Source organism: Coregonus lavaretus (assembly GCF_964263955.1).
Source record: "Coregonus lavaretus genome assembly, contig: HAP1_SCAFFOLD_2194, whole genome shotgun sequence".
Classification (NCBI taxonomy): Eukaryota; Metazoa; Chordata; class Actinopteri; order Salmoniformes; family Salmonidae; genus Coregonus; species Coregonus lavaretus.
Window position 1 is genome coordinate 37936 of NW_028166074.1, and position 19482 is coordinate 57417.

Sequence of the window (19482 nt, forward strand, 5' to 3'; positions counted from 1 at the left end):
CCAGGCACATACAACATGCTCCATATTGACACACACACACACACATCAGGGTTTCCTTTAGGAAAGTGTGGCGCAGGCAGCATTTTAATTTACCTGACATTTGAGAAATTTACCGGACCCATATGCATTGGGTGTGGAACCTGATTAGGGCATCCACCCACAGTGCTCAGAATGACAGAAATCACATTTAGATTATGTCATTCACATTAACAGAACATGCAAGTCAAGGATGCAAAGATGTGCACTTTAAAGATGTTAGAACAAATGTCCACATTTACTTTTCCTTAGCCAACAAGACGTGTAACAAACAGCAAAATCACTAGCCTATCCCACATAGTAGAAAAATTTACCTATTCTATTGGTCAGCTTGTTGAGAAAGAAATAGCCTATTCCAAACCGACTCTGGGACAGTTGTGGGTGATAGATACCAAATCCATACAACTAGTAAGGCTACATTTAAAAAAGTTAAAAAGCAGTGAGTCTGATGCAACAGATCAGAACGTTTAGTTTAAAATGTTGATAAACTATTATTTCTTCACATTATAAGTGCAGCAATTCGCATAAGGCAGTAGGCTACGTGCGAATGTTCCTTCCATAATGCAATTAGAGGGGAAACATCACTGTCAAAAGCAAACCGCACTTGGGAGCGGTTTCATGTGACAGAGATGAAAATATCTGTTAGAAATTCTGAAAGAGGGGAGATCTAATATGAAACAACTAGAATGGGTTGCTAATATGACTAGGATTGTGCCTTTGGCTACTAGACAATGAAAGAAAATGTATTTAAAATAATTGCCTACAAGGATATGGTCTGATATTGGCTAGGCTACTTTGAAGCAAGTTAGAACATGCCTCATAATATGTAGTAAAATGTTCAGGTTTCAAACAATTAAGTAAAAGTTTTCAAAATGCATACTGCGTCCAGCTCATTGCAAAGGGGTGTTTGAGGAGCTGATGAACCCTGCTGATGAAGCCTGCCTTCCGTTCCCTTCTATTTGCTGTTTGAGATGCTGTGGCAGCAGCTCGCGCGCTGTCTGATAGATTTTCCGCTCAAAGGCTCTGTATCTGTATGCTGTATGGCGTGATAAATAAGTTATATAACGAATATAGCCTAGCCTACTGTACACACCCGCTCATTTAATTCCACTAAATTATACAAATTAATCTATAGACCGATAAGCATGACCAGTCAAATGTATTTCCATCGACTGGTATTTCCATCAATGAATAAGCTAAAAAGCATTATTTCACAATGGGATTTTTTCCATTGGCAGGGGCCAATTTTATTGATCAGCTTTTCAATTTTTTTATTGGCAGAAAAACAGCTATTACTGGCTAACCGAAACCCTGGTAGGTGAAGGTTCAGGTTAAAGATAAAGTGATGAACTATGAATCCACCTCAGCCATAGTGAATGAAAAAGTCTGTTTTTATTTTAAGTAATTTTTTTATGTGTCCAGATGTGGTCATAGGGGGGGACATGAGGCATCTGTCCAAAGCATCTGCTTTCATATGTATTTTTTTTGTTGCATTAGACTGGTACCTTTTACAACATTAGAAATATGTTGCTGGAGGGTGTCTTGTTTTAGGCCTTGTAAAAGAGCTTTCTGTTGGCTTGCCGAGATGAATGGACTTTTTTTTGTTTATGCCGGATGTATGGTAGTGGTTAAGGTGGTTTGTTTGTGTGTGTCCAAATTGTCTGGCCTGATTGCATATTTAGGTTTTGGATGTGTTTTGGGTTGTCTGCCTGTGTCGTTATGCCACTGAGTGAAAGTGGTTTGGTGTTTACCCAGTGTGCATACCCCATACCCCATGATTATGTGCTGTGTGTGTGTTCTCACAGCATGTGTGTATATGTCTGTCTGTCTGTCTGTGTGTGTGTGTGTGTGTGTCACCCACATAAAAACAAATATTCTCTTGACTCTGTACACTTTCCCTCACTCTACTCAGATGCTCTCGCCTTGTCCTGCATAGCATTTTGTCATATGAGAACATTCATTTTTACTGTGCCTTGCATTTTAAATCTGCCATTCTTTACAATGAATGTCAGCACCCTTTTAGACCTACAGTACTTCTACGTTATTTTCTCATGTTAACAATGTCTCATCTTTATTTGTTACCTCCAAAATGCACTTTTCCCTGCAGTTCAATCTATCGTAATTTACACCTGACACTTCTCTGTTACTTCTTTTATAATTTCAATTAAGTTCCAGAAATAAAGAATGGCTGAATATCTCTGGCCCATTAAGTTTGCTCTTAAATTTATGCAGCATAGTTAGACTGTGAGGTAGTAGGCTTAGCAGTTGTATATTTCTTCCTTTACAAGAAAAAAGGATAACAACTAAAACTGCTCTCTCTACTTTGGAAATGTGAATATTCCTGAAAGAAAAATGGATGTCAATAAAGCAGTTCCTCTGACCTTGCGCAGTCGTCCGGTGCTGGTGCCCAGAAACACCACGGTGTGGTCATGTACATTGTCCACGACAACAGAGCTGAGGCCCAGGGACTCAAACAGGGGTGTGGCCCTCAAGGGCCTTCGTAGGGCCAGTGGGTGCTGCAGGTGGGCCGCTCCACAGTCCAGCTGCTCCGGTTGCAGCTGACAGATGGAAATAAAGAGACAAATAGCCAATGATCAAACTTTGAGTCAGTTTAAAATATCTCAATAAACAGGAAGCGAGACAGGCAGGCAATTATGATAAAAATATATATTTTGGACACAAGAAAATCAATTACGGGTCAACATCTAAATATTGCTCCCAGCGTTGTTCAAAATTCTTATATTCTTGAGTATACATGTGTATATATTTATCATTGGTTCTAATCGCGCCTGCCTTTTGCGAACAAGTGGAACCATGAACGGTGGTTTGTTCGTTATGTTTGCCTGTGTCCCCTGGATTTGCAACAGGATTTGCCTTTTTATCAGCACATTCACCAGTCTCTCAAACGTCTAACCCGAGGGTCTGAGACGTGAAACGAACTGCCCCAGCTCGGAGTCGGCTCAAGTAGGGAACTAGCGGCGCTGTTGACAGTGTGTTAGCAAGATGCCGGACAAAAGTCAATTGTAAAACCGTCCCGTGTCTCCTGTCAGGTCTACGCGCCGATGACGTGGATGTCCATTAATGCAGCCTCCCGCACCTCTCTTATTCAGAAGTGTTGGGTTAAATGCGGAAGACACTTTTCGGCTGAATGAATTCAGTTTTGCAACTGACTAGGTATCCTCTTTCCCTTTTCCCAGACATCCCCCAAACAATCATACACTGACTCTCAGAAAATGAGTGCACAACTGGTAAATAGTCGCTTAGATATGTCAGTCAGTCAGGTGGCTAGCTGCCGGCAGCAACTTCTATTGCAGTAATGTTGAAGGGCTCTGGCTAGTAGGCCTATTACTTAGCCAGCTAGAAGGATGAAGTAAGAAGCTAACGTTAAATGGAGACGCCTCAGCAGGAGCAAAAAATAGGCTACTAAGTTCTCAAAATAACTTTGCTTTACAGGCTTCTGAGAAAGACAGTGATGTGGCGCTCAGTGTTGAGGCTGAGGCAGGCTTCAATGCATGCAGGAGCAAGCAGAAGAGACAGAGAGAGGGAGGAAGCAGGCAGAGAGTGAGGTTAGTACAGTGGGGTCATATTAGTTTGTAGCCCAAACTGTTTGGACGCTACAGACAGAAGTTGGCACATCTGCGGTACCGACTTCAGACGAGTCCCGTGGGGCTTGTGGGGATCATAGAGCAAAACGGCGAACACCATCGTGCTCCTGCGAGTCTCATCTTTCCATAGAGTGGTCATATTAGTTAGTAGGCCTTTCGGACGCTACAAATGTTTTGTGAGAAGACTGATTTTCGAGATGTCTCCTGGTCTGACAAACAGCGATGTAGCTATGCCACTTTCCACCACAGATGCGGTGGATTGAGACACAGCCCATGCAACACAAAACATATATATCTCAAGCTTAAACTGATAGATTTTGATGTTTTTTTTTTTGCATTATGTTAATTAGATTGACAAACGGGTGAGTCATTAGACTCTTATGGATTTTGAAGCCAAATGAAGTCGGTTAAGATGGCGTCTCATAGAGACATAACATATGCAGTTTGAGCTACTCCAGGAAGTGACGTTGCAGGTTAGGATAAGTGCTGCCCTTCTCATTGAGTAACTGAAGTTGAAGGCCGACCACTGCAGGCTGACATCTTCTTCTGTGTGCGATTTTAAAATAATCAGTTCAAGTACATACATCTGGTGTATTACAAGTAATTATTGGCAGCATGATTGTCTTCAAAAAAAAAAAAAAAACATACACAAAGATTGCCCTTTTTCCATTCACTATAATGGGGGAATCCTGTTTTCTGATAACAATGCCTGCAGTACCACGGTCGGCTTTGAACTCTCGTGGCTTCAATGAGAGGGGGCAGTCGTTCTCCACTGGTTTTAAAACTGTTAGGTGTAAAGCCTTATTTGCATATTTTTTTCCAGGGTGCCTTTCGAGGGAATTTTAGAGGTACCAGTACCACCCATGACTGGGTTTGCTAGTGACAGAGACATTATTGTTGCATTTGATGGCTTTCAGTCATATAACCTTCACCAAGTTCATATTTTATCATAAAAATTACATTATTTATGACATTATATTACTTTTTTTGACAATACCATACTCCGACAGCCTAGTTTTACCCTAACACAGTGGTCTGAAACTCCGGGTTTGCAGGCCACATAGGCATGTCATATGATTCTGGCTTGCAAGGAATCCAGCAAGTTAGGATAGCCAACAGTTGGAACTTTTAATCACACACAACGGCAGTTAGAATGACTGCCAATGTGGGAAGATTAATAAATGAGACTACCTAAACCATCTAAACTGGAACAACCACTTACAAATTGGCTTAGTTTAGAATAATGTATATTATTTATCTTTGTGTGGTAGGCTATAAGACCAATTAATCAATCAATGTGCATGCAGAAACATAGATATTAAAACTAACTATTCTAAAAAGCAACCTGCAGCAAAGCATACTGGGAAATATGGTAATGAGCCCCTCCCATGTCTTTTTAACTCAGAGAGTTCATGGAAATTAACTCAACACAGTCAAGTAACAACAACACCACAAGGTGATGATTCAACTGTGATTCAGTGATTCAACTGATTCAAATAACACTTCATTTATTCACTGCAGGTGGTGTAAATTTCACTCACAAAATTTTTTACCTCAACACCGAGATTTGAACACCCGCAAATGTGCTGTGTAGCATCTTTACGACCTGACTGACAACGCAATGGTCTCGAAAAGACCGGAGACCTGCCTCACCACAATGAGAGGATGGAATTTCACAGCATTCCTCAAAAGCGGCGAGAGGCATAAAGACATTTTATGAGACACTTTGTTTGAGTAATAGGGGTCCTTTAAATAATGAGAGGGGATTTAGTGTGAAAGTCATAGCCTTTATAGATATGACCTATAAGGTAATAAGTAGACACTTTTCTTCTTGAATTATGTACGTAAAAATGTGTTTCCTTCTTAAAAAATAAAATAGGCCTAATCTAAGAGCATGTGTTATGTTATTTGACACAATAAACACATTGTATACTGATTAACCTCGATTATGATTATGGCCTATGATACTACCATTTCGTAGAGAACGAATCAGTTTGCCCAGTGGAAAAATAATAATGTTACCCTACATTTAATTAAAAAAGTTGTTGAGTATTGACGATAAACGAATGTTTACTTTAAAAAACCAAAAGTCCATTCTATGTCTCCAGTAGAGGCCGAAAGCTTGAATGCACTGGCGTGGATGAGAGTTTAACAGAAGTAGCCTACCCCGCACGGTTCCCATAACCAGATCATTCACACAATCACGGACCTGGGCGCGCTCCTGACAAGGGAACTTTTCCCACAGAAATGATACGGGGTGATTCATTATTAAAACTGTCTGTTGCCAAAATCAACATATTTTGAAGATGTATTTATTCAGGCCTGTAGTAGCAAGTCCAATAAACCCACATATTTCGGATTATTTTTTTTACAGCGCGTTTCATGCATAAGTGTGGCTCCTAAATTTATCTAAATCAAATAATATTAAATAAAATGAGTTCCCACCAAGTCTCACAAATATGAATAGTCCTACAAATCTCACTGAAGTTTAAAACAAAATGCAATGATAGTTTTCAACCTTGACTTACCACCAGAATCCCTTTGTGTATGCACGCTGCGCCCGAGCCCTGGATGACGCTGTCCAGTACCTGCACCTCGCTGCTGTGGGAATTGGAGCAGTTCCTCCGGCCCTGACGGATCTCCTCCTCAATGTCTGAGAACCGAAACGCACACAGTGCAGACTTTCTGTCTGATTTGGTGAATACTCCGAACAGGTACGACTCCAGCCCCTCTCCGGTCCCCGAGTGGATCTCCGCGGGGTGAACGGAGACGAGCCGGTTGTAGATGTTCCCGTTATATCCACACTGGAGCGGCATCTGGATGAAGGACTCAGTGAGTTTACGGCTCTCTGAGGTGGATTTTCGGGGGGTCTCGGTGTCCAGGCATATCCTGGCCAGGATGCTGTTCGGCTGGCTCTCCTTGTGTCCCATATTCGCGTCATTGTTGATAGCAATATAAGAGTAGGTCTTCTGAATGAAGGCATGGACGAAGTTTAGTTTATTCTTCTGCTTCACCTCCTGTTTGATCTTGAAGACGTTATCCTCGGACGGGTTGATGTCATAGGTGAACAGCCTAGATAAATCATTGATGTTCAGGGACCGAATAGCGATTTCGGGAGTGTTCTCGAAGCGCAGGTCCTCCTTGCTGTGGTTCTTGGGGAAAAACGGGGTCCCAGCGCCGGTGTAAGTGGCCCCGACGAGGAGTCGGGTGTTCCCCCCATGGCTCCTGAAGATGAGCCCCACGGTGGAAGCGTTGGGGTGGTTCGCGGCGATATTCAGCATGCTGGGGAACACGGTCTTCTCGCCCTGAGCGGGAAACTCCACCGCTATCTGAGAGATGTTCTCCATCTTCCTGAGCTCACAGAAGCCCTGGTACACCGAGCCGCATACCACCAGCACCCCCTGCTCCCGGTCCAGCTCGAGCAGCTTGTTGAAGTTGTCGGTGAGGGATTTGGGGTGCTCGCAGGGCGCTTGGGGCAGCTGCGGCGCATGGCACAACAGGTTGTCCTCCACCGGCCCCGTTCTCTTCTCCACCTCCACGCTCAGGGTCCCGTTAAGCTGGTAGACCATGTTTACCGTAGCCAGGTAGACTTTTCTACTCACCTCATCCACCACAAAGTTATTGGTCTGGTTTGGTGAGGCGAACGCCTGTTGGATCTGTAGCGCGCTGGCAAGCCACGGGCTGTGCTGGGCATTCCAGGACGATTCCAGCACCAGAACGCCAAGAATCAGAACAGCTATCTTCTCCGAAGGAGGCATTTTTCCTTCTGGCCGGTTTCCGCGTGTTCTGTGCTGAGGGGTGCATTGAGTAAGGAAAAAATATCGTGTTTGTTCCTACTGCGACAATCCAAGAGGAAAGGCTGTTTCCTGCTCAACGCCTAAACACAGAGTGACGTGATAAGAGAGTCGTGCTTCCCTTTCTCAGCGCAGCGCACATCAGAGCACAGCAGAGGAGGGCTGAGAGCGCAGAGCTGTCTTCTGCTGCTGCCCCTCTCTCTGCCCACTCCACTCCACCCCGCAGCAAAGTGCCCAGCGGCTGCACTCCTCAATCCTCCCCATTCATTCTTCTCCATATTATACGCCTTGGAATTTCATCATGTGAGATTTTTTTCCAGTCAAAGTTGATTGGAGTGGTTAGGGTAGGCTAATTGTAGGCTATTTGCGTAATGGACATCCACACACCAAGGCAGAACAATAATGGTGTAATTACTGTTAATTAGTTATCTATCTATAAAACGATGACAAAATAATCCCAAAATGATCCAAATAAAATTATAATTTGAGGGGGAATAATAATGTGAGAAGAAAATATAGCCTAGGCCTATTTTCTAAAATAAAAACCTATAACAGGCTACTACATTTAGATGGCCCAGTTGATCAGTGCTCTGCTCCTCTTAGGGTTGATGGCGGTGGCTGCTCTCACCTCCTGCGGCCAGTGGCCCCTTCCCACTGGGCAAAAACATGTTGAATCTACTTGTTTCCACGTAATTTCAACCCAAAAATAAATGTGATGACGTTGAATCAGTGTGAAAAACTGATTGGATTTAAAAGGGCATTTCATATATTTTTTCCACCCAACTTTTAACCAAAATCCATTGACATGGTGACATTTGTTGTTGATTTCATGTTGAATTCACGTTAGTTGACAACTCAACCAAATGTAAATCAAAACTAGACGTGCAGATACGCAGAAGGCTCCATCTGCGCTCTGTGCACATATGGTGGGGTAAGCACCGTGAAAGTGCTACCAGATGGGTGTGCCCACCTTTCCGTTTTTTGACATTCACATCTATTTAGCTTTTGGATCTGCGCCTCATAAATATTCAAACGCAACACATGTGCACCTCCCAAAAATGTATGTCGCTTAAACTTCCCGTTGAAATGAAGTGCTTCTTGTTCACAGCTCTGCAATGAGAAAACATGGGACATCTCAGTTGGATATCTATACAAAAAGTGGCAACAACAAACTGGGAGTGCGTCTTTTTGGATTACCCACGGACTTTTTCTCTCAAGGGCAGTTTAGATAGGCCAACATAATATAAATAAAATTACCCAAAGACAGCTCAGAAAGGTGGAAGAGAGATTAATCTCTGGAGTGAGTGAGAAACACGCCAATTTGATAGCCATCGTTCTATTTCAACGCATTCCAACCCGTGCGTCATGCCAGTTTGTGCACTAAAGCCCTGCTGGATCTGTTCTATCTCTCGCGGCCGGCGGTCACAGGGGACCTGTTATGTCCCACTTAGTTCCGTGCGCGCCTCCCATCACCACTTGGTGCTGTTATTTGCGCTGATAAGCACCGCCGGGGCCTATGCGTGTTTACCTTGGCCCCCAAACACGCGCATCTAATCGGACAGTGTGGAGGGGCAGGAAAGAGGTATGATAAGGAACCAGCTGACTGATCGCCAGGAGCAAGACTCCACCACACACACATATAGACTACACACACCCCCCAACACACCCACTAAAACCTCGCGTCTCTATTAAGAGTGAGAGGGATGCGAAGGGACTGAGGAGAGAAGGGGTATCACGGGTCACGGCTGTCAAGGATCAGATATTACTGAAGAGGTGTGACGGAGTGCTGCGCTCTGGTTAGACTCGATTTTTCGTGACACTTCACGGAAGTGTGGTGTGGTGTGGTGTGGTGTGGTGTGGTCTGTCTGTCTGTCTGTCTGTCTGTCTGTGACTCAAGTAAAGGTGAAAGTCACCCAATAAAATACTACTTCTAAAAGTATCTGGTTTTAAATGCACTTCAGTAGCCTAAGGTGGTGGAAAAAGTACTAAAACTCATACTTGAGTAAAAGTAAAAAGTAGGCTAAAAGTAAATGCTATACATCAAATACCTTACATTAAGCAAACCAGATGGCACGATTTTCTTGTGCCACACTCCAACACTCAGCATAATTTACAAAGGCAGCATTTGCGTTTAGTGAGTCCGACAGATTAGAGGAAGTAGGGATGACAACACATTATAGTGATAGGTGGGTGAATGGACCATATTGCTGTCCTGCCTGAGCATTCCTAACGGATACTTTTGGGAGTCAGGAAAAGTCTATGGGAGTAAAAAGTACATATTTTCTTTAGGAATGTAGTGGAGCAAAAGTAAAAGTGGTAAAAAATATAAATAGTAAAGTGCAGATGCTGGAAAAAACTACTTAAGTAGTACTTCAAAGTATTTTTACTTAAGTAGCCTACTTTACACCACTGTAAAAGGTGCAGTGAAATGCTTACTTGCAAGCTCCCTCAACAATGCAGTACAAATAGGCCTATCAATATAAATAATATTCAAAAGTCAAATAAGAAGAAGTAGAAGAAAGTCTTATACAAAGTCATAAAACGGATATGTACTCAATAGGATATACAGTATACATTTTGAATGTGCGGTCAAGTATGACAGTAATTACAATATGAAGTGGATAGTGTATTGGTCAAGCAATTTAAATAGTAGGCCTAAATGGAACAGCAGCGTAGACTGAGTGTTTGTACAGTGCTTTCAAAATCTATTCATACCCCTTGAATTATTCCACATTTTGTTCGTTCAAAATGGAATAAATATATATTTTTTGTCACCCATCTACACACAATACCCAATATGACAAAGTGAAAATGTGTTTTTAGAATTGTCCTTAGAGCTCCGATACAGGATTGTTCCAAGGCACAGATCTGGGGAAGGGTACCAAAAAATGTCTGCAGCATTGAAGGTCCCCAAGAACACAGTGGTCTCCATAATTCTTAAATGGAAGAAGTTTGGAACCAACAAGACTCTTCCTAGAGCTGGCCGCCCGGCCAAACTGAGCAATCGGGGGAGAAGGGCCTTGGTCAGGGAGGTGACCAAGAACCCGATGGTCACTCTGACAGAGCTCCAGAGTTCCTCTGTGGAGATGGGAGAACCTTCCAGAAGGACAACCATCTCTGCAGCACTCCACCACTCCTCAGTAAGGCACATGACAGCCCGCTTGGAGTTTGCCAAAAGGCACCTAAAGGACTCTCAGACCATGAGAAACAAGATTCTCTGGTCTGATGAAACCAACATTGAACTCTTTGGCCTGAATGCCAAGCATCTAATCTGGAGGAAACCTGGTAACATCCCTATGGTGGTGGCAGCGACATGCTGTGGGGATGTTTTTCAGAGGCAGGGACCGGGAGACTAGTCAGATTCGAGGGAAAGATGAACAGAGCAAAGTACAGAGAGATCCTTGATGAAATCCTGCTCCAGAGCGCTCAGGAAATCAGACTGCAGCGAACATTCGCCTTCCAACAGGATAACGACCCTAAGCACACAGTCAAGACAATGCTGGAGTGGCTTCAGGACAAGTCTCTGAATGTCCTTGAGTGAACCAGCCAGAGCCCGAACTTGAACCCGATCGAACATCTCTGGAGAGACCTGAAAATAGCTGTGCAGTGACGCTCCCCATCCAACCTGACAGAGCTTGAGAGGATCTGCAGAGAAGAAAGGAAGAAATACCCCAAATACAGGTGTGCCAAGCTTGTAACCAAGAAGACTCGAGGCTGTAATCGCTGCCAAAGGTGCTTCAACAAAGTACTGAGTAAAGGATCTGAATACTTACGTAAATGTGATATTTCCAGTTGTTTTTTATTATACATTTGCAGAACTTTCTAAAAACCTGTTTTTGCTTTGTCATTATGGGGTATTGTGTGTAGATTATTGAGGGGAAATATATTTTTTTAATCCATTTTAAAATAAGGCCGTAACGTAACAAAATGTGGAAAAAGTCAAGGGGTCTGAATAGTTTCCGAAGGCACTGTATGTATATTCTAATGAAGTTAGATTTATACACTTTTTCATATACAGTACCAGTCAAAAGTTTGGACACACCTACTCATTGAATGGATTTTCTTTATTTTTACTATTTTCTACATTGTAGAATAATAGTGAAGACATCAGAACAATGAAATAACACATATGGAATCATGCAGTAACCAAAAAAGTGTTAAACAAATCAAAATATATTTTATATTTGAGATTCTTCAAATAGCCACCCTTTGCCTTTGCCTTGATGACAGCTTTGCACATTCTTGGCATTCTCTCAACAAGCTTCCTGAGGTAGTCACATGGAATGCATTTCACATAACAGGTGTGCCTTCTTAAAAGTTAATTTGTGGAATTTCTTTCCTTCTTAATGCGTTTGAGCCAATCAGTTGTGTTGTGACAAGGTAGGGGGGGTATACAGAAGATAGCCCTATTTGGTAAAAGACCAAGTCCATATTATGGCAAGAACAGCTCAAATAAGCAAAGAGAAACGACAGTCCATCATTACTTTAAGACATGAAGGTCAGTCAATAGGGAACATTTCATGAACTTTGAACGTTTCTTCAAGTGCAGTCGCAAAAACCATAAAAAACATTAAAACTCTTCTGGAAGCAACGTCAGCACAATAACTGTTCGTCGGGAGCTTCATGAAATAGGTTTCCATGGCCGAGCAGCAGCACACAAGCCTAAGATCACCATGCGCAATGCCAAGCGTCGGCTGGAGTGGTGTAGGTCCCCTGTAGCTCAGTTGGTAGAGCATGGCGCTTGCAACGCCAGGATTGTGGGTTCGATTCCCACGGGGGGCCAGTATGAAAAATGTATGCACTCACTAACTGTAAGTTGCTCTGGATAAGAGCGTCTGCTAAATGACGAAAATGTAAAATGTGTAAAGCTCCCGCCATTGGACTATGGAGCAGTGGAAACACATTCTCTGGAGTGATGCTTCACCATCTGGCAGTCCGACGGACAAATCTGGGTTTGGCGGATGCCAGGAGAACGCTACCTGCCCCAATGCATAGTGCCAACTGTAAAGTTAGGTGGAGGAGGAATAATGGTCTGGGCTGTTTTTCATGGTTTGGGCTAGGCCCCTTAGTTCCAGGGAAGGGAAATCTTAACGCTACAGCATACAATGGCATTCTAGACGATTCTGTGCTTCCAACTTTGTGGCAACAGTTTGGGGAAGGCCCTTTCCTGTTTCAGCATGACAATGCCCCCATGCACAAAGTGAAGTTCATACAGAAATGGTTAGTCAAGATCGGTGTGGAAGAACTTGACTGGCCTGCACAGAGCCCTGACCTCAACCCCATCGAACACTTTTGGGATGAATTGGAACGCCGACTGCGAGCCAGGCCTAATCGCCCAACATCAGTGCCCGACCTCACTAGTGCTCTTCTGGCTGAATGGAAGCAAGTCCCCGCAGCAATGTTCCAACATCTAGTGGAAAGAAGAGTGGAGGCTGTTATAGCAACAAAGGGAGGACCAACTCCATATGAATGCCCATGGTTTTGGAATGAGATGTTTGACGAGCAGGTGTCCACATACTTTTGGTAATGTAATGTGTGCTTGTGTGTGTGTGTGTGCTTGTGTATGTGTGTGTGTGTGTTTCTGTGTGAGTGAGTGTGTGTGTGCTTGTGCAAAGGTTGGAAGTGTGAGGGTCTCTAAGTTGCAGGTCTGAGCAGGTAGACAGGAGCCTGTTGGTCCGAGACCCGATACTCCGATACCGTTTGCCAGATGGTAACGGAGTGAACAGTCCGTGGCTCGGGTGACTGGATTTCTTGACAATCTTGTGGGCCTTCCTCAGACACCGCCTGGTGTAAATGTCCTGTAGGGCAGGGAGCTCGCCCAAGGTGATGTATTGGGCCGTCCGCACCACCCTCTGTAGTGGGCGGTGCAGTTGCCATACCAGGCGGTGATGCAGCCTGACTAGATGCTCTCAATGGTACAGCTATAGAAGTTCTTGAAAATCTGAGGGGCCATGCCAAATTTATTCAGTTACCTGAGGTTGAAGAGGCGCTGTTGCGCCTTCTTCACCACGGTGTCGATATGAAGGGTCCACGTCAGGTCCTCGTGATGTGCACACCGAGGAACTTGGAAGCTTTTGACCCTCTCCACTGTAGCCCGATCGGTGCAGATGGGGGTGTGCCCCCCCTTTCCTGTAGTTCACGATAAGCTTCTTGGTTTTGCTGACGTTTAGGGAGAGGTTGTTGTCCTGGCACCACTTTTCCAGGGTTCTAACCTCCTCCCTGTAGGCTGTCTTGTCGTCGTCGGTGATCAGGCCTACCACCGTCGTGTCGTCGGCAAACTGATGGTGCTGGAGTCGTGCGTAGACACGCAGTCGTGGGTGAACAGGGAGTACAAGAGGGGGATGAACACACACCTGAGGGGCCCCCGTGTTGAGGGTCAGCGTGACGGAGGTGTTGTTGCCTTCCTTCACCACCTGGGGGCGGCCCGTCAGGAAGTCCAGGATCCAGTTGCAGAGGGAGGTGTTCAGACCCAGGGCCCTGAGCTTAATGACGAGCTTGGAGGGGACTATGTTGTTGAAAGATGAGCTGTAGTCAATGAACATCATTCTCATATAGGTATTCCTCTTGTCCATGTGGGATAGGGCAGTGTGCAATGCAATGGTGATTGCGTCGTCCATAGATCTGTTTGGGTGGTATGGAAATTGTAGTGGGTCCAGGGTGGTAAGGTGGAGCTGATGTGTTCCTTGACAGCCACTCAAAGCACTTCATGATGACAGAAGTGAGTGCTACAGGGCGATTGTCATGCATGGGTCACATAATATGTGCAATGTGGTGCATCATGAAAAGGTATTTAAACAATATTGGTGTGTGTGTGAGAGAGTGAGAGAACATGCACTCCACTCACCAGGCAGCCTGAGCCTTCTCTGGGCAGTAGGGAAAGGGTGTCTGGCGGGAGAGACTGCTATTTTCTCTGAGGTCCAGGGACTGGGACTGTGCGCTACCCACCAACCTGTTTCCTGCCAGATAAGAAACAACCCCTCCACAGGGACAGCGTCAGCACTCCACTGCCTCTCCACCCCATATGGACTGACATTCTGACATTAACAGCTAGGGAATATGAATGGAAAATAAATCAATGTTTAACACACACACTACATAAAGGACAAGGACACACACACACATTTCTAACCCACTGTAAAGACTGTGTTTCAAGGCTCAATTTGAGCATACAGATCATCTGTGGGTCATTTCAGGCAACTAAGGAGCTATAAATAGGAGAGGACCGCCATCTAGTGGCTCAATATGTGAACTTCAACAGGACTGATTCATTCTATAATCAACTCACATTAAACACTATAAAACACTAACAGTGCTTAGGCCTACTTTGTTCCTCAGTTAAACATTTCAAATGTATCTCATCCAGACAAAGTTTGGTACAGGCTGTTTAAGAATCTCTTAATTCATTAATCTGTTTAACAACCTGACTTTGCTTTAAATAATTGCCCTTCCTCAACCTGAAACAGGGGTTGGCCAGCATGGAGGAGATGATTGCTTACCAATCCTACGAGAGAGCCAGAGACAGACAGACAGACAGACAGACACACATACACACACAAGCAAGACTATGAGTGTGCGTCTAGGTACAGGTACAAGAACACACACACAGAAACGCGCACACGCATGCACACACAAAGTCAGAGAGCCAGGAGTTAGTCAGGAATGCACTTTTATTGTCCCACACTTAGAAAAGGACATCAGAAGGCACTGGAGTGGTTTAGCCCACAACCCTATCCTACGCTACATCAGAGAGGTCACGGCAAGGTCACACCAAGATCAGAAGTCAACTCAGGAGCCATTCAATTCACCTGGGGCACGTTCAAGATCAAAACAATGAACAGTATCTTTAAACTGATTGGTGTGCAACAATGTCCATTGAATTTCATTAATTCCTATTTCTAGATGAGATTGACACAAATTCAGTGCAGTTTTTGGTTTAAATCTGTTTCAATGATCCTGAATATAAGCCTAAACCGCCAGAGGGGCTGTGTACAGTTGTGGTCAAAGGTTTTGAGAATTACACAAGTATTGGTCTTCACAAAGTTCGCTGCTTCAGTGTTATGAGATATTTTTGTCAGATGTTACTATGGTATACTGAAGTATAATTACAAGCATTCCATAAGTGTCAAAGGCTTTTATTGACAATTACATTAAGTTTATGCAAAGAGTCAATATTTGCAGTGTTGACCATTCTTTTTCAAGACCTCTGCAATCCGCCCTGGCATGCGGACTGACTGATGGCAGCCCATTCTTGCATAATCAATGCTTGGAGTTTGTCAGAATTTGTGGGTTTATGTTTGTCCACCTGCCTCTTGAGGATCGACCACAAGTTCTCAATGGGATTAAGGTCTGGGGAGTTTCACTTTTGCCTTATGGCAAGGTGCTCCATCATGCTGGAAAAGGCATTGGTCGTCACAAAACTGTTCTTGGATGGTTGGGAGAAGTTGCTCTCGAAGGATGTGTTGGTACCATTCTTTATTCATGGCTGTGTTCTTAGGCAACATTGTCTCAGGATGCTTTACTGTTGGCATGATAAAGGACTGATGGTAGCGCTCACCTTGTCTTCTCTGGACAAGGTGTTTTCCGGATGCCCAAACCAATCGGAAAGGGGATTCATCAGAGAAAATGACTTTAGCCCAGTCCACAGCAGTCCAATCCCTGTACCTTTTGCAGAATATCAGTCTGTCCCTGATGTTTTTCCTGGAGAGAAGTGGCTTCTTTGCTGCCCTTCTTGACACCAGGCCATCCTCCAAAAGTATTCGCCTCACTGTGCGTGCAGATGCACTCACACCTGCCTGCTGCCATTCCTGAGCAAGCTCTGCACTGGTGGTGCCCCTATCCCGCAGCTGAATCAACTTTCAGAGACGGTCCTGGCGCTTGCTGGCCTTTCTTGGGCGCCCTGACGCCAATTGAACCTCTCTCCTTGAAGTTCTTGATGATCCGATAAATGGTTGATTTAGGTGCAATCTTACTAGCAGCAATATCCTTGCCTGTGAAGCCCTTTTTGTGCAAAGCAATGATGACGGCACGTGTTTCCTTGCAGGTAACCATGGTTAACAGAGGAAGGACAATGATTTCAAGCACCACCCTCCTTTTAAAGCTTCCAGTCTGTTATTGTAACTCAATCAGCATGACAGAGTGATCTCCAGCCTTGTCCTCGTCAACACTCTCACCTGTGTTAACGAGAGAATCCCTGACATGATGGCAGCTGGTCCTTTTGTGGCAGGGATGAAATGCAGTGGAAATGTTTTTTGGGGATTAAGTTCATTTTCATGGCAAAGAGTGACTTTGCAATTCATTGCAATTCATCTGATCACTCTTCATGACATTCTGGAGTATATGCAAATTGCCATCATCAAAACTGAGGCAGCAGACTTTGTGAAAATTAGTATTTGTGTCATTCTCAAAGTGTACAAAGTGTTTCACAATCCTGGTCCCAGAACACTTGTCTCCAGTTCCCACTATCAGTTATTATCTTAAAACGAGCTCCTAATGGAGCTGCAGAATGGACTTTAGATGGACTCATTCATGTCAGCTAGCTCGACTGAAGGTCCTTGAGGAGATGAACGGGAGGATAAAAAGGCATATTCAGCAGTAATCAAGGACCCGGATTAGGAAACACACATCAGATCATTAGCAGAGTGTCTCAGAGCAATTACCCAGAAGTGGCCTTGTTAAGGTATATTCTGTTAGCCTGGTCCCATATCAGTTTGTGCTTTGTTCAGTAAATCCATCTGCAATGTCATGACCATGTGTCAGAGGAGTTGGCTAATAAAGCACAAAGTGATGATGATTTGTCATACACCTCAAATCCAAGCTGAGACATACAAGTAGGCCGTATGTACAATTGGCTGATCATCGAAGAGAACTATATGCTGGCACACTATTCTCTATTATACACAGTAAAAGTAGTGCACTACAAAGGGAATAGGGTGTAATTGACATTTTGCCTATGACCATCTGCTCTGCCCTCTCATCCCCACAAGGCTATATGACCTGCTCTGGGTCTTTTCTCTGTACATATCAAAGAAAGAAAGAAAATAAAAACGTCCCTATTTCTACACCAGGTGCAACAGGAGAGTTTTGGCACATAGGACAGAATGTTGGAGGAAACAGGGGGATGAAATGAGAGTGAAAGGGAGAGAGAGAACAGTAAGTGATGGAGTGAGTCACATTCGTAATACAGGCAGCGCATTGAACAACAGCAGCATGGCAGTGGATACAGTTGTCTATGTCTGGCAAAAGCAGCATTCCTTTTCAACATGGACTTCAGCTGACACAATGGGTGGGCATCAGTGAAAGCAGTATCATGGCAACTCCACATTTCCTGCAAAGTGGCCTTATTTGTACCTATGGTCTCTGGTGGCTCTGTGGTGAGTGGTCCTAACTGTTAAACCCTCCCTCTTGTCTAAGCTGATTCCACACTCTAGAAGTCATTATATCACCTCTCCTAATTAAAAATATGTATTCTCTCTTTCTATTTAAAAAAAATAAAACTTTATAAGGATGTAAATTATCGCTAGTAGAAACAGTACGGAAGCCCGAGGAGTCTCTAGATGTGACACTCAAAGTATTGTCCGGGAAACAATGATAATCAGTGGAAAAGGTTCCTTCTGATCTCAGAATCAACCCATCGTGGTGGGAAAAGTGCTAGGGCATTCATTCATCTTTTTATATTCTACCAATAACAGCCAGGTAGAGCACTTTCTTCCTGAAAGGCAGACAATCAGAGTAGCATTTCTCTGCAGAGGGCCTGAGCATCTGAGGTAAACGTCCAATCAGTTTCCTGACAAGCTTCTCTTTGTGCAGAGTGGGAGGAGCTTAATGCTACACGGTACTGAATAAAACAAATATGTATTAAAAATAATATTAGAAATAATAATAACGACAATAATATACTTGATTAACTCCTAGGAAATAAAAACAGTATGAGGATGCAACCTGTGAAAGAAAGAAAACACTATTTCTGATCTCCAAAAATGTAAACAAAGTATAATTCTTCCTAAACGAAAGTCATAACTGAGTGGTATTCTCATCTTTCCTCCTACCCGGACTTTCTCCTCAGTCCAAATACCGCCTCACTGAGCTCAACCGATAGGCTCATTCCTCAGCGTCCGTCAAGACAACCCCCACATCCCATTGGCAGTTAGGCTCTTCCTGCTTCCTGTGTGTGCGTGTGGCCAGAGTTCCACCCCTACGCGTAGTCATAGAAACACACGTGGCCAAGCGGTCATCTGGGTGGCTGCAGGGCGCGGTGCGTGCAGCCCGACAGCGCGTCCCAGTTCCTCCAGAGGAAGGCGAAGAGGAGGATGAGGAGGAGGGTGGAGAAGGAGCGGGAGCGGGTCTTCATCAGGGGGACCACACAGTTGGCCACGGTGGAGACGAACACCAGGAGCACGGCCATGAGGGCCAGGAGGACGTTGATGAGTTTCCCCAGCAGGGTCCGGGCCGTGGCGTTCTCCAGGCCTTCTAGCTGGACCACCTGCTGCTGCTGCTGTTGCAGCTCCATCTTAGAGATACGTGTCTGGCACGCCTCCAGGGCTTCCTATAGGATAGGTCAAGAGAAAAGGGTTACACCTAGTAGTACACAGTACTACTACACGCAGTAAAGTAAAGACAGTAGCGTCTGACAAATAACAAAGATCATTACAATTAAAACTCTACATCCAAGAGAGGGACGTGTAGGTTAAAGACAAGGCAACGTTATGCACCCACACCCTCATGCAGGACAAAAGGAGATGTGTGTAACAGACACGGAAATGCTCTGTTTACAGATAAACAACCCACTGAGGTTATGGTACACAGACATGGTTTTCAGTTATTTTACAGTCCTGTTTTAGCTGGTAATGCCCTGGTATTTAATAAGAAATTACATTGAAACAAGGGTTACTTTTCTGGCACTGATCTGAACGAACTCAACACAATATCTAACTATCTGGTACATTATGAGGCTGGTTCTTATGGATTCCAATGAAACATAATATAAATATTAAGCCATTATCATGTGTTATTATCATCCAATTTAAATACCAGGTAAATTGTGAACTGTA

At 44.1% G+C, this 19482-nt stretch overlaps 2 protein-coding genes across 4 annotated transcripts in view; both read right to left on the minus strand.

Annotated features, from left to right (window-relative positions):
* Positions 1–7493, minus strand: part of LOC311115126 (plexin-D1-like) — a gene marked incomplete at its 3' end in the record, with an annotated part of 41827 nt that extends 34334 nt beyond the window's left edge. The window contains exons 1-2 of the mRNA XM_084190332.1: positions 6170–7493; positions 2418–2594 (exon numbers count right to left, since the gene is read on the minus strand). Coding sequence (XP_084046458.1) covers positions 2418–2594; positions 6170–7399 — 1407 coding nt within the window. The remainder of the gene's footprint in view (positions 1–2417; positions 2595–6169) is intronic.
* A 7591-nt stretch (positions 7494–15084) lies between these two features.
* LOC311115127 (transmembrane and coiled-coil domains protein 1-like) overlaps positions 15085–19482 on the minus strand; it is a 32709-nt gene continuing 28311 nt past the window's right edge. For all 3 annotated transcript variants that reach the window (XM_084190334.1, XM_084190333.1, XM_084190335.1), the window contains exon 5: positions 15085–18977. In XM_084190334.1, the coding sequence (XP_084046460.1) occupies positions 18663–18977 (315 nt within the window). In that variant the 3' untranslated portion in view covers positions 15085–18662. The remainder of the gene's footprint in view (positions 18978–19482) is intronic.